This window comes from Alosa pseudoharengus, unplaced genomic scaffold (assembly GCF_046254945.1).
Source record: "Alosa pseudoharengus isolate Yale_2024_CS ecotype anadromous, Long Island Sound unplaced genomic scaffold, YU_APseudo_1.1 YU_APseudo_1.1_scf_24, whole genome shotgun sequence".
In the NCBI taxonomy this organism is placed as follows: domain Eukaryota; kingdom Metazoa; phylum Chordata; class Actinopteri; order Clupeiformes; family Clupeidae; genus Alosa; species Alosa pseudoharengus.
This window is the reverse complement of record NW_027468689.1, coordinates 24,292,368-24,307,684: the sequence shown is the minus strand read 5'-3', so window position 1 is coordinate 24,307,684 and position 15,317 is coordinate 24,292,368. Positions and strand designations below refer to the sequence as shown.

The 15,317-nt window shown below is 41.8% G+C and overlaps 1 protein-coding gene across 1 annotated transcript in view; it reads left to right on the top strand.

The window, feature by feature from the left end:
* The first annotated feature begins 975 nt into the window (after positions 1–975).
* Positions 976–15,317, top strand: part of LOC143142570 (NXPE family member 3-like) — a 32,385-nt gene continuing 18,043 nt past the window's right edge. Inside the window, exons 1-5 of the mRNA XM_076303540.1 lie at positions 976–1,288; positions 9,901–10,070; positions 11,307–12,112; positions 13,265–13,332; positions 13,534–13,740. Of these exons, the coding sequence (XP_076159655.1) occupies positions 1,276–1,288; positions 9,901–10,070; positions 11,307–12,112; positions 13,265–13,332; positions 13,534–13,740 (1,264 nt within the window). The 5' untranslated portion in view covers positions 976–1,275. The remainder of the gene's footprint in view (positions 1,289–9,900; positions 10,071–11,306; positions 12,113–13,264; positions 13,333–13,533; positions 13,741–15,317) is intronic.

The following is a 15,317-nucleotide window of genomic DNA, read 5'->3' as shown; positions in this document are numbered from 1 at the left end:
TGTGAGATTGTCCTCTTGCTTCTCGCTACCTGCAGGTGAACTAGTGTGACACGTAGATTCAATTGTTTTTGACTGATGTCTTGTAGGCTTCCTATGGTCTCTCGATGTAGAGTAACTATATACATAAATACCCAGGAAAAAATGAACTGTAAAATTTCACAGTAAAACAGTGAAATTTACAGTTCAACTTAAATTTGTTATAGTTCTACCATTGCCTTTACAGTTCAACCATGAATCTATCATAACTTGACTATGAACTCTCCCATTACTATGAACTTCATGGTCGCACGTCTGATGCGGACTTTAAAGTTTACAGTTAATAAGTAAAGATGATGAGTGACTGCAATTTGTTTATAGTCAGACTGAGGTCTTCATAATTATGAGGTTTACAATTATGAGGTAAAGTTTACAGTTAATAAGGGAGGAAAGAGTTGACAGGTGGGTGAGGTGGGTAAGGGCTTGTAGCCAGTGACATTGGTAACAACAATGGAGGAGGAGGGGGTACTGAAGCTATGGCTAGTGGCTCTGGATAGCCATACTGGGGGTCGTTTCCAGAAAGCATCGTTTGCTAACTTGCGTCGCAACCTTGGTAGTACGCTCCATCATTCTTGGATTTGGTGTTTCTAGAAAGGGTAGTTCGAACTCTCAATCGCAAACAAGGACGCAAAGTTTGGTCGTTTGAACTACTGCCCCTAGGCAGTCGCACTTGTGTCGTTCCTTGGTAGTTCCTGTTGGTGTCCGGAGCGCCTAACCAAAAATCACAACCGCCTAACCAAAATTTGCGAAGTGGATGTTTATCTCGTGACTCAATGATTGATCTATCCTGTAGCTTAATTTTGATTAAGACACTGCTCCCCTACTTGGCTCATTCTTGCTATTTATGTTAATTAAAGTATTGCCTTGATTTTAGTATTATAATCTTCACAGTCCCTAAAAACAGCAGTGTTAAATGGTGTAGTGGCTAAAGCAGATGACTTATTATCCCAACGTTGTAGGTTCGATTTTCTTATAATGTGAGATTGTCCTCTTGCTTCTCGCTACCTGCAGGTGAACTAGTGTGACACGTAGATTCAATTGTTTTTGACTGATGTATTGTACCTATGGTCTCTCGATGTAGAGTAACTATATACATAAATATGTATGGTCAAAACCTATTGTTGTGTCTCGTAGGCCTACTCTTACTCAGAGATGAAAAGAAGAGATAGGATGCGAACTCCGGCCGAGCGCGCAGTGCACCAACGCGCTGCCGTTAAGCCACGAGACAGTTGATAACCTATGGGATACCCAGGTATTTGTCCAGGCTATATATTTTTTCCAACACAGATATTTAACACAAATAATGACTCATATTGGTCTGCTTAAGTTAACTGTTTTATATGCTTGCAATAGGTTTAGGTTTTGGCTGATGGCAATGACAATACCAGCATTAATCACTCGGTTTAGATTAGAAACATGTCGACATAGGCCGTGACAGAACATTTCTAGGGGGTGGGGTATTACACGTTGCCACTGTTTCCACCAATGATATGTATCGCTGCATCATCAACAACGTTGTTGGAACTATGGTGTTCGAACGTCGGAGGTAGCGAATTGCGACACAGGTACGATGCTTTCTGGAAACAGGTGTAACAGTGTCTTGTTTGGTCGCAAGTTGCGTCGTACCATGGTGGTTGAGCAACGTCGTTGCTAACTTTTCTAGAAATGACCCCCTGGAGTGGAACAGTTTGATGATGGTTGGTTGCAGACGTTATTGCTTGTCTTTGTGGATTGTAGAAAGCAGTGGCTGCTGATGGGGCCAGAATGATTTGTTTTGTGTCATCTGCTGGCTGTTGGTCAGGTGGGCTGCTGTTTCTTGGCCCGTGTGGGGTTCCCATAACAGCAGCATTCTGTCCAATGAAGCTGTCTTTATCAATGTCCACTGCACTTCTAGATGTCTCCACCATGGCATATGGCGCTGTTGAGTCCAAGTCAGGCAGAGTCGGATTGAGGCGGGTGCTTTTGTTGCCTGTTGCGACCCCCGCCCACACTAGGAGAGGGAGTTAAGTCGTTTAGAGACAAATACCGCGTCGCAGGAAGTGCATCATAACAAAGGGACCCCAGACCCTCAGTGATACTGCAGACTCGTAAAAGTAGTTAGAAAATAAGGCGGAAAACCGACAAGTTTCCTCATGCTGCTTCCTTATGTTGGAATGTGCAAAAATGTACAAACAATCAAGAGGATGCCTTCTTGTATGTGATTTCTGCAACAGTGATACTGCAAACGTGTTGATAGCCTTGTTGATTTATATGCTGTAGCCTAGTGTAAAGCATGTCACACAGTAGCCTAGCCTACAGAAAACACTTGATGTGATATAATGATAACTTGTATGCCTACAATGGTTTATTAAAGGGACACCAGGCAAGCCTGATGCTTTTTCTCTACGAAACTCCCCCTTCGCTCGGTCTGAAGCTCTTTTTCTTTTCTTTGCATCTTCCGTCAAGGGTTTTCGCAGCTTTTTCGCCGGCTCTGCCATTATACACACGTTTGCAACAATCGCTAGCGTTTAGTAGCCTGCCTCTGAGGATGTAATTGATCCTGCTTCGGTCGGCGGGTAGGATACACTGAACTTGCAAGCGGGATATTTTTCCTACAGGCAGTAGGGGCGGGCGAGAGAGTCTTCATTCGCCCTGTAATGAGTCATTTAACCATATACCGATTTACGAAGATGAGTAATAGTCCAGTAGTAATAGGGTTACACCCGGAACAAATTAGTAACAAGCTGAATTTTTCAGGATATGTTCAGAATACCTTTAGGAATGACATACTAAAAGTCCCCGTGAATCCCCCTTGTGCTCTCTGAGATATTCAAGATGGCGTCCAAAATGGCCGCCATTTGGAGATTTTTCCGTATCTCAGGCTTAAAACCTGATACAAATGTAATTAAAAGGTCAAAATATATGTTTTTTAGGGTAAGTAAGTCAAGTTCATCATTAGTTTATTGAATGGAGACATTTCATAATAATAAATCACTTCAGTCATCATCCTCATCATCAGAAATTGGTAAAATGCAGCTGCTAAATAATCAATCTGTTGTTTTTGTCGCTCACGACATGAGAGATTTGAACCTTCTAAGTTCACATATTTTTCATAGACATTAAGATGGTTTATAAACATGATCAAATGCATACAGAAATGCCTGTAGCCTAAATATGCTTTAAAACTTGCCATCATAGTTATTCCTTTTTTGCCAAACTCTCTGAATTAACAAGGAATTCTTATTTTAACTTAGCTTACGCTAGCTGTTTTTTGGGTCACTGTACCATTTCAGCCCACCTTGGAAAAAGGCATTTTTTATGTTCCATCCCCACCCATCCAAATCCTTATTATATTTTTGTAAAATGAATCAGAAAACATATAGTTTGTACACTCAACATTTTTAATCCTTAAGCAGTGTATCTGTAGCAGGGTTAATGTTGTTTCCCTGAATTTCCCCACATGAGTTGTGCTTTTCTTTTTGGAGTTTTTGTATTTTCTTTATTTTCCCACGGGAATCTAAGGGTAAGGGGGTGTGGTGTAGGTGTGACGTGGGGCTATGCTCCGCGAAAATTAACTTTTAACTAAGTGTCCCACTACCCCAGGCTGGCTTGTCAGATTTCACGCAACAGGAGCACCTGAATGTGATAGCCTGTGTACGAAAATAAACAAATTCAGTAAGACCCAGTTCGAACGTCACGTTGCATTATTTCAACTTTTCTTTTACAAACACAACGCAGAGGATATTTATGGAGAGCAAAATACTCCTGTTACATATCTATCAGTAGGGCTACATGTATTGACTATTGACAATGGGTTGCTCACTGCGCTAACTAGCATAACTCATCTTTCTACATAAAGCCAAATGGTAAAAAATGACACTGAACTACCTGTTTATACACACAAAACAAACAATAATCTCCCAATTTACATAATATGAATCTACATACTTAGTCAGTGGCTGAAAATAATTGAAAAGAGGCTCTATCTGAGGGGTTCGAAAACACCAAAGTTTTGAAGCGACTTTGTCTGAGCCTCCTTGAGACTGCACAGATGTAAGTGAGCCTTATTCAATATTGACAAATATGATTGGTGCCAAATAAAAACTAACATAATAAAGACATAGTGTGATTAGACAAAATAATGAATAGCATTAGACAGGCCCCTCTTTTTCTAAAAAATGACAAAGTTACAAATGGGCTTAAATGGTGCCTGGGCTTAATGGGTACACTATGTACATTTTGTGTCACATTGACCTTGTAATCTTGGTTAACTTTAATTTTAGCAGTGTGTCAATGGTGAATTTGGATTCCTTGTATGAGAAAACTTATATTTAAACATTTTTATTGCATTTGTATTATGTTTTAAGCCTGAGATACGGAAAAATTTCCAAATAGCGGCAATTTTGGACGCCATCTTGAATATCTCAGAAAGCACAAGGGGGATTCACGGGGACTTTTAGTATGTTATTCCTAAAGGTATTCTGAACATATCCTGAAAAATTCAGCTTGTTACTAATTTGTTCCGGGTTTGACTCAATTTTGAGCTAATGCTCTTGGACTATAATTAACACGAAAACGTTGCCTGGTGTCCCTTTAAACATCATAGTCATTTTTTTAGTCAGTCATCATGTTCATGTAAATGAATAGGAAGGACACCTAAACGATAGCCATAAACCAATATTTTGCGCAATATCTGCCGTGATTACCTATGCGTGAGTCACGAGCTCCTTCCATAATAAAAAGCTTCTACCTAATGTGACTATTTTTTCCATGAACTGTAAAAGAAAACACGTTTTTCCAGCTGTATTCTCCATAAAGAGTAAAGTAAATTATGTACTTATTTATGGAATTGACGTCACTTCCTGGACTCGTCTGAGGCTGGTCTAATGGGTCTGAGGTCTCTCAATGACTTGGTTCCGGTGTATATGGGAGGAGTTGGCTCCTCCCCATTGAGTGGGCCTCTGAGACTACTCCTCTTCGCCTCATTCCACTCTGTTCTGGCAACACCTCCGCTTTCATGAGTTGCTCCTCCAAATCACGTCTGTCGATCTCTGTTCTCAAAATCCTGTCTCGGATCTCTAATTCCAACTTCTCTATTTTTCTTTGTAATTTTTTCTCAAATTTGCCCAATTGTAATTTCACTGCCATCCAATCTGACACATAGTCTTGTATCTCAGCAAAGGCCTGCAACTTAGTTTTCCTGCCAAGAACCATATCTTGATTGTGCTAATATCAATTAATATGAGATTTTAAATTGTACTATGTTTTCTTGCAGTGACGTGATCCTCTTAAATATATATTTTTATATTTTTCCGTGATGTGGTAGTCAATGTTCCCTCTCATTTTTTTGAGCACTGAGCAAATATTTTGTTTTCTGAGCGCACATGTCAGCACTGTGAGCAATACGCAACCACGCGACCTGCCGAAAATGACCACGAGCCTGCGTTAGCCATAGCCAAAAATGCATCAATATGTCTAAAAAGGTTGATATTTATTCAGTATCCTTCATAATGGTTGGACTTGTGGAACATTTTAATGATGGTGTTTTACCAGTCAGTTTAGTTGAACTTAAAGGATCTTTGGTTGAACTTCAATAAGGTTTAGAGAGGTTATGACTGGTTCACTGGTTATGACTGATAATGATCACACATGATCATAATGAGTATATATATATATATATATATATATATATATAAAATAAAAGTATCCAAGGTGTTTAGTCATTTCTCAGCAGGTACAACATTTAAGTGGAACTGCTTAACAATAATAGGCTTATTAAATTGACATGGTGTCATTTTTCCTAAAGGTAGCCTATATAAACAATTTATAAACTGGAGTGGTTTGCAACAAACTAGGCTACAAAACATGATGTCATTTGAATTTCATTGTATCAGCGATTTCAGGCACAAAGAAGGCCCAAACATAAATTATCATATTCATCTAATCTTTCCTAACGATCCGCTAGCTGCCTGCCTCATAAGCAGGCCGTCAAAACCGCGTCTCTGTAGGCAGCCTAGGCTCCGACATCTGTACACAAAAACAATTGCTACCAACAAGTGTTGGCAACCAAGGCAAAATAAAGTGTTCCAACCAATAACCGACGAGATGCGCGTTTAGGTTTAGTTTCAATTGCACTGGAGGGAGTAGCGAGCTAGCTCTCTGTTTTGTTTGAACATCAACAGAAGTGAAGTTCAGCCGTAATCGCTGATACAACCTTTAAGCACCATCTGAAGTAAACATGACCATTTTGTTCATGTTTAGCGCATGGTCTGCGTAGAACTTGGTAATGGCATCAAGGATGTTTTCTGCAGGGCGTCCTGAAAGCTGAATGATTCCAGCAAACTGTCTTAACTGAAATCAGTTTGCTTCCGAAACGTAATGTAAAGCACAAGCATTGTGCCATATGATCGTGTATCCTGAACTGATAACATGGACATGTTGGTGTTAATTGCTAGCATCACATTGTCGATTAATAATTTTATTTGTTTAGGGTCGGATCCAGGGTCGGACTGGGAACAAAATTCGGCCCTGGCAATTTTCTCCTGGACCGGCCCACTACTGGACCGACGACCCCCCCCCCCCCCCCCCCCCCCCCACACACACACACACAATTTACGTTCAGTTGTGAAGACCAATACCCTATTTTGAATGACAAAACAGCTTTGGCGTGTGTAAGAGCTTAGAATGGCTTACAATGCATCCAGCAACATATTTGGGGACATGAGCACTATGGCTCCAGGCATTCCAAAGTGCTTGGAGGAGAATGCACTGAAGTTCTTGAATTGTCAAGGACCAGTTGGGGCAGTTTCATGTCTCTGTTGCTGAGATAGTTTCGATCGTCAAAAGGTCAGAATTGCCAAGAATCTTGTAGGGGCTGATTTTAAAGATTAGAAATTGTCTGTGCTGTGGGGGGAGACAAGGTACTCATGTTTTGCATGATATCTCAGCACCCAAAGTTGTTATAAATCCATAGCAGCACATATATTATCATCTAATGTTGTGATAGACCTTTGTATGAACGTGTGTTCTATTATAGATATAACCTATTGAACTTCCATTTGCTATTTATGGCCTGTAGGCCTCATTGACCTGAGCTCATGCAAGTCAGAAAGGGGAAGATTCTATTGGGGAAAGGTTCCAGTGGGGGTTGGCATAGAAGCAAGGAGGGGGAGTGAGGGTGTTTTAATGTACAGAAGCACACATACAGTCCATCTAATCAACAAGTATGTGTCTGGATTCAATTTTATACACTGACCATTTTCTCACCCATTCATTTCTAATGGCCGGTCATATTTGAGACCGGGAATACACATGGGTGTTAAATAAAACACTCAAATTGTCATGAAAATTATCAAAGATTATTTTGTGTGTTCAGACGCCCTGTATTAAGTCATGGCGCCTCATGGTAGTCAGAATAAGGTAACAATATTTTTGAGAGAAAAGAATTGTCAATCGGTCACATTTGACCGCAAACACAACAGGAGAGGTTTTATAACTGCAGTCTTAAGTGCTGCTGGGAAAATGCCTGAGCTGAGAATGGTTCACAATTTGCATAAGCTCAAATGCCAAACAGCTGAAAACACTTTTAAAGAAGTTTGTAGGCAGAGCGTCAAGACAGCAGGTACTGTAGATGAACTAAGTTGCAGCACAGTTTTTTCAAGGGTTTGGCCATCATAGCAGTAAATTCAGATAAGGAGGCTACATTTTGTCTAGGCCTGTGGTGAACTCTAATATTTTCAATTTTGTGATGAAAAAAAGAACCAAAGTCATTAAACATTTTTGTTGACTTGAAATCTTGAGGTAGCTCTGTTGGGGAATTTGCAGTCACTCATCATCTTTACTTATTAACTGTAAACTTTAAAGTCCACATCAGACATGCGACCATGAAGTTCATAGTAATGGGAGAGTTCATAGTCAAGTTATGATATATTCATGGTCGAACTGTAAAGGCAATGGTAGAACTATAACAAATTTAAGTTGAACTGTAAATTTCATTGTTTTACTGTGAAATTTTACAGTTAATTTTTTCCTGGGACTACTTACCCACAATTATACCTGCCACCAAAACGTAGCTTCACATCCACCAATGTAATAGTGTGCCATTGCCATGCTAGCTAGCACGTTAACTCTTACCAACAAACTCTTTCCAACGATGCTAACGAACATGAACATCCAACTTAACAATGTACTCTGGTCATTTCAGTCCATATAAGTATTAGTTGTGATTTCAGCTACACAGGAAAATACTTGGCAAAGTCTTCGCAGCAAAATCTAACATCTAACTACAAACAGTTTTAAGTTATACGTTGCTCTCTTCTGGCTAGATGCTAAAATATGAACAAGATAACATGAGATTACCGAACCACACTTGTTGCTTTTACTATCAAATTCTGATACAATTAAGACGAAACAACAGCTTAGCGATGTAGGGTAAATGGAAATACTTCCCCAATGTTGTCAAAACAAACAATAGTCAACTTACTGACATCTCTCATTGAATGACCGCAACTGGGGAAATTATCTTATTAATGGAAAATACCGAGAAACCTTCTCTGTGCACACCATAGACAGTGGTGCACACACGGGATGAAATTGAGGAAAAGGAAGAAGAAATGACATCATACCCAGCATCACTTGAAGCTCTTCGTGAGTAGTCGATGCTGCAGTACCAGGAACGCCCAATGGGCGTTCTTGTTTAATGACGGACACGCCCATGCCGCAGACGGACCCTACTCGAATTGTTGGATGCAATGCAGCTGCCAGAGGAACTGGCAGTGATCAAAGTAAAGGCAAGACACGATTGAAGCAAGAGGCAATGCAATGGCGGATGCAGCGTCAAGAACAGCCCAAGAAAAAGAGAGGGAGGGGATAGCGAAACGACTAACGAGAATGGACACAGAAATGGAAACACGGACGGATCTAACATTGTAACATTTTTGAAAACGACGATGAAAAATGCGTGATGAGAGTGACAAAGAAGGTAAAGGAAACATCTGAAGAGGGAAAACGGGAAAGTTTGGCCAACATCATAGACATGCAGAACAGCTCAAGCCGAAAAGAAAAGTGGATTTGGATTGAACATGCGGCGAAGCTCCATGATGACAACTTGTGGAGGTTTGGAACACGAACAGTGGCCAGAAAGAATTCTGCCATATCTGGCGGCGCAAATTCATTCACTTGGACACGTGGGAGTGGAGAAGATGAGGAACAGATTCATACAGGTCTGGTGGTCACCAAAGTTCACAGCAACGGCCAAAGACATCATCAAGCGGTGTGTCACCTGTCGGCAAAACAATCACGACAAGAAGGTTAAGTTGCCCATGCTGAAGACACCAGCTCCACCAGGAAATGCCTGGATTCAGTTGCTTCCAGTAGCAGCAACTGGAATCCATGCATTTCCACGGAATTATTTTTGGAATCTGATCCCTTATCATACCTGTTCGTTTGTACTCATCGCTCGACTTATCGTGACTAAATTCAAGATGGTGTCGAAAGGTAAAATTCCATAAGGTACTGTCTGTATAAATCATCTTGTAAATAAACTACCAGTGCTTTATCAAAGTTCTCAATACAGTATCTCGTTTTAAATGTCAAGGCCCTCGGAAGTCTACCAATGAAGTATGGAGCTACTTTGAGCCTCGTAAATGGTGTAAAACAGTTATTTATTTGCATGGCGAGGCCGAGGCACCGCAACGAAAAACTGTTGGTAGCATTGGCTAACTAGCGCCAGATTTGCAGGGGACAAGCCGAGGTGAGCTATGAGACATACAGTACGTTCACACTCGGTATCATGTTTCAACACACTTTAGGTCAAAATCACACCGGAATTCTCCTTTAAGTAAAATGTTAATGATTCTTTACATTTGTTATGTGATGTCCCCCCAGATCAGGGTAAAGGAGTCCCATTGTTGACTGGCGTGGGTGTGATGTCGTGTGGGGGGATGGCAGAGAATGGCCACAGTCATGGGGGGAAACTGTCCAAATTGGCCCCCATCTTCCTCGTCCTCGCACTGTTAGGAATCCTCTTCCTCCTGCGGAACATGCATACACTGGAGGTCGGGAAAGACTTGCTTTTCTGTTACCAGTCAGGCAGAGAGACAGACAGACAGACATTTGTATGGTTACTCATTAAACTGATTTTGGTAGTTTTGTCATGTTCTGTTCTGTTGCATTACTTACAGAAGACACACATAATAGTTTAGCACTCACAAACTGGGAAAATATATTGTTTGAATTGATTATAAAAGAAGAAATTATCATATTAAACTGTATGGCAATAAATTAGAGAGGTGATCTAGACCATGGGTTCCCAAACTCCATCAATGTGGGCCTCCCCTCTGAAAACAGTGACACCTCCGCGCCCCCAGCCCCCCCTCCCCGACAATCATTTTCAAATAATGATATTCACTTCAGTTAAGCCACTTAAATCGGTGTTATGTTATGCAATGCAATGAGTTTTCATCATATTTTCTACGTTTGGCTTTGTTGCCCATATCAGGCTCAGGCCGTGCAGCGATAAAATGTGACAAATCTGTCCATTTTAAGTTAGCTATCATAACGTCACATATTACCGTCACGTATGTCCAACCTCTTACGTATATCTGTCATATTAATTTCTATACAAACCAAGGCGGCGAATTCCTAAAGAAATGCAAGCACCCATACCATAAGTTTATCTAAATTAGCTATGTACCAAAAAATACATTTTACCGTGACTCGAAGAGCTGTAAACAGTGTTGTAAGGCTGCGTGTACAAGCTCAAGCTCCAAGCTGCAAGTTACCGTTCACTGGTAACTTGCAGCTAGCTCGGCTGGCGGCACTGTTGCTAAATTACGTTATGAAGTTTGGCACAATACATTCTCACTCAGGATAGGGATCAATAATACTTTCCACTATCCCAAAGATTTAGTATACATCTCTTCTATGATTTATTTCGATTTTATAATGTTGACAATTACATAATCATTGAAAAATGATCAAATGATCATCAAAGTTCTAACATGAAATAAACGTTTTTCCTCCTTTTTTGAATCAACCTTCCGCACCTCCCCTCAAATTATTTGCCGCCCCCCAGGGGAGGCGCGCCTCACAGTTTGGGAACCTCTGATCTAGACAATGGAAAAAGGGGAAGCTAGAGGTTATAGAATAGGCTAGTATTATTTAGAGCTCATGCTGATCTCATGCACTGATTTCCTTCCGCTTTTGTGCACTCAACTCTCTCACTGCCCACCCCATTCTCACTGTCTATTTTCCCCTCCTCCTCCTCCATCTCCCCCTTTCCACTCAAACAGAGGTGGAACTGCCAGTCGATGTCCTCTCTCTACCAGCTCCAGAGCAACATCAGTTCGGCCTTCAAGCCCTCTGGAGCCTTCTTGCTCCTGGACCACAACCACACTTACTGCCCCTTCCTGGGCCAGGAGCCATCCAGCGAGGAGGCCCGTGAGGAGCGCTACCTCCTGGAGTCCATCTCTTGGCCAGAGCCATCCACGCCGGGCACGCCGCCGCTCCGCTTCAGCAGCGACCCGGCCCGTAGCTTCTTCGTGATTCAGCCGCCCGCCAGTGGCAGAGGGGCCTCGGGCCAGTCGGTGTGGCGCGTGGGCGGCAAGCTGGAAGTGCTGGTCCACATGCAGAACTTCCTGGGCCAGCCCAAGAGGCACGGCGGCGACTTCCTGCTGGCGCGCATCTACTCGCCCGAGCTGGGTGCGGGCGCCTCGGGCCGCGTCACCGACCACCAGGACGGCCTGTACACCGTGGAGCTGCCGCTGCTGTGGCTGGGCCCTGCGCAGGTGGAGGTGATGCTGGTGCACTCGAGCGAGGTGGTGGCCGTGCTGCGACGCCTGCGCGAGGAGCAGCCCGACCGCGTCTACTATAAGAGCCTCTTCCGCTCAGGCCTCCTGTCCGAGACCACCATCTGCAACCTGTGCCTGCTCACTGGACCGAGCCAGCCGGCGCCCTGCAACTACACGGACCCGCACTCCGGCGAGCCCTGGTACTGCTACAAGCCCCGGCTCCTGGATTGTGACACGCGCATCAATCACGCCACAGGAGGCTACAAGAAGCACGTGCTCACCACCACAGAGTCCAAGTTGTTTTTGAGGTATGGGGCATATGGAGGGCAAATCATGGAGGTATTATGTAAAACTGTAGAGAGGGAGGTAGTACCGCCCCCATTCATTTCACTGGTCCATGCTAGGCTATAGCTACATCCATCTTTTTCAAAATAGTGTTTACGGGGCTGAGGCGTCCAGCTGGGATGATAACTGGCTTAAGCTAACCCACCAAATCCTGATGCCCTGGTGTAATATAGTAATATGTAAATAGTGTGCAGGTAATTCCATAGAAAATAAGCATATAAATCTTGGATTCGACACCATGGTCATTTTATGAGTGTCTATGTCATAAAAGCATCAGCCAGATATTATATACCAGCAAAAGTCCTACTCACACATTTGACTTGACTGGGTGAACCAATCCGTAAATATTATTTTATATAATGTGATTGTTATAGTTGGACAGTGACTCATGTGCTTGTAATATTTGGCAAGCAGGAATATTGTAATATTTGGCAAGCAGGACTTCTCGTCTGATGTGTTCAAATAATGGCAGTAAAACTAAGTGACGAGGCTGTCCAACACAACACTCCATCCAGTTGTTTTAAATGGATTTGAGTACATAAATGGGTGTTAAAAGAGAAGTTCGGTGTGATATTGACCTAAAGTGTGTTGAAACATGATACCGAGTGTGAACTTTTGTCTCGGCTTGTCCCCTGCACTCCGAAATCTGGAGCTTTCTGACCCAAGGAATTCAATGGAACAGTTATTTATTTCATTTGACAACATTCCATTCCTGTTCCATTGAATTCCTTGGGTCAGAATTGTATGGGAAAATGTGTTTATTTGTCTCTGTATCTTGTTTACTTCAAAAGTTATGCCACTTTCTATCTCATTTTTTAATTTTTCGAGTTTGGGTTGGGTGCAATAAAGGGTTAAAAATGAAGCCTTTAACCCATTTTTTCAGATTCTGAAAATAGACACTTTAAGGATTAAAAAAATGTAAGTGGCATAAAAAAAATCCGGGGGGGGCGCGTGGACCCCTCTTTCCATCCCTACTATGAAGTCTATTTGCCTGTGTCCCCATAGATTTACTCGTGCATAGGCTATTCAAATGTTTATCTGTGAGGCATGGATCTAGGGGGAAAAGAGACCGGTGTCAGACGGTTCCGATTTTTTCTCTTTTTGTTTTGTCACAGCTCTACTATTAAAGTTCCCATTCAAGCCCTCGGGATGGACAACATAACGATTTCACCCGCTGTCAGAGGTAGGATAAAGAGCAATCTTTTTTTTTTTTTATATTTAGAAACATTGCGTCACAAATTGAACGAGCACAGACGCGTGTGAGTGTTAAGGGTAATCAATGTGTAGGCATCTGTGGCTTTGGTGCATACTGTGTGTGTGTGTGTGTGTGTGCGCATGTTTGCATGTCCTTCAGCAGAATGCTAACCCTACTTGTCCTCCGCAGAACTGTCATTAATTCGACGAGACAGTTCAAAGTTCATGCCATCTGGGTATTACTACCAAGGCTCTTGGAGGACTTTATCTGGAATTCCCATACAGCAGTTCAATGACTCCTCCGCCATTGCTCAGTGTCTGCGTGGAAAACTCTTTTACATCTTTGGAGACTCCACTGTTCGACAGTGGTTTGAGTACCTCAGTGCCTTCGTTCCAGGTCAACATTGATTTGTTTCATGCCGAAATATAGTTAGGAACAAAATTATTCATACCCCTGGCAAATATTGATTTAATGTTGATTTTCTCTTGTCTTGACCAATATGTTTGTCCTGACTGAAAATGACACTGCCACATGGCAAAAGGTTGTAAGACATTGTGGTAGAAACATAGAATCAGAAAAAGAAGCGTTTTCATCTTAAATTTTTATGAAAAATGGTGTGTGCAAAATTATTCATACCCTTTTTAAATAATCAATGGAAACATCTTTATTTGCCATCACAGCTCTCAAAATGGTTCGTATGGCCGGATCTAGAATAGGGCTGGGAGGGGAAATGCCCCCCCAAATATTTCTTCTGCCCCACCTAATTGGCATAGCTGTCAACCCACCCGTTTTTTCCGGGTTTCTCACGTATTTTAACTTTTTCTCGCTGTCTTCCCGTTTTAATATTTTCCCGTAAATATCCCGTATTTTAACAATCTCATAACATTAGCTCTACCATCGGACTTGTCAGTCTCTGTACTGTTGTCCTGTTGCTACCCCCTTCAGGGCTCTACACTAACATTTTTTTCCAGGAGCACTTGTGCCCCCAAGTTAAAAAATTTAGGAGCACAGACAAAAATTTGGGAGCACAGTCAGTTCTGTACTTAACTTAGACATAATCTAACATTACACTGCAGCTAACAGTTAAACATGCCAGTGCACCAATTGCGAATATTAAGAATGACTGACAACATTTAGGCTACAGGAAACAGGATTTTAAAGATCAGTGCCTACTTTATTTTCAGTCTGTTTTATTTTCCTACATTTTGTTAATGTAAAATAATATAATACATTGCCATATTTGCATTTAGCCTGTATATCAAGTATCCTGCCAAATGTAGGCTAATTTATTTATTTGTGAATCCACCTGTAGCTAATCCAAATATGCCCATGTGACCTATCTGACTGCATACTGCCTAATACTACTACTAAAACAGTCAATTTTCTCTTCCACAAAACATAGTCTAATCAAGGATATATATATATTTTTATACTTTTATTTTTTTATTTGAAATATCTGCATTGATGGGGGCAGTAGCCAAACGTTAGGCCTACACTCGTTTTGCACTTAAGCTTGTATTCGGTGTAAACAAACAAGCATGCGTGGAAGCTTGGAGTTGTCAGTAGCGTTCTACCTTTGAATAAAATGGGAGTATTACGGGAAGCTACTTTTATGCCTTTTCGCTACAGCTATATTTACCATATTGCAGCCAATACGTCAACTGGGCTAAAAAGCATGTTAGGTTACCTTTCCTTCTCTCACTGCATTCTCAGAATCTTATCCTGTTCCTCCTATATCCGATTAATTCGGTGGATAGAAGGCGGAAGAACTAATTTCTTCAATCTTTTCATCTTGGCTGGCTAGTCTAACTTTCCGCTTTCTCTGCGCGCTCATGGATTTCATAGAAGCGACTACTACTATCGAGTCCCAACGCGAAACTGCTAACGTTGATGGGAGGTGTAGTTTTATGCTGCATTCGCGACGTGATTCTATGGTTTGCACCAGTACTGTTTCTCGATGTTGCGGTGTATTT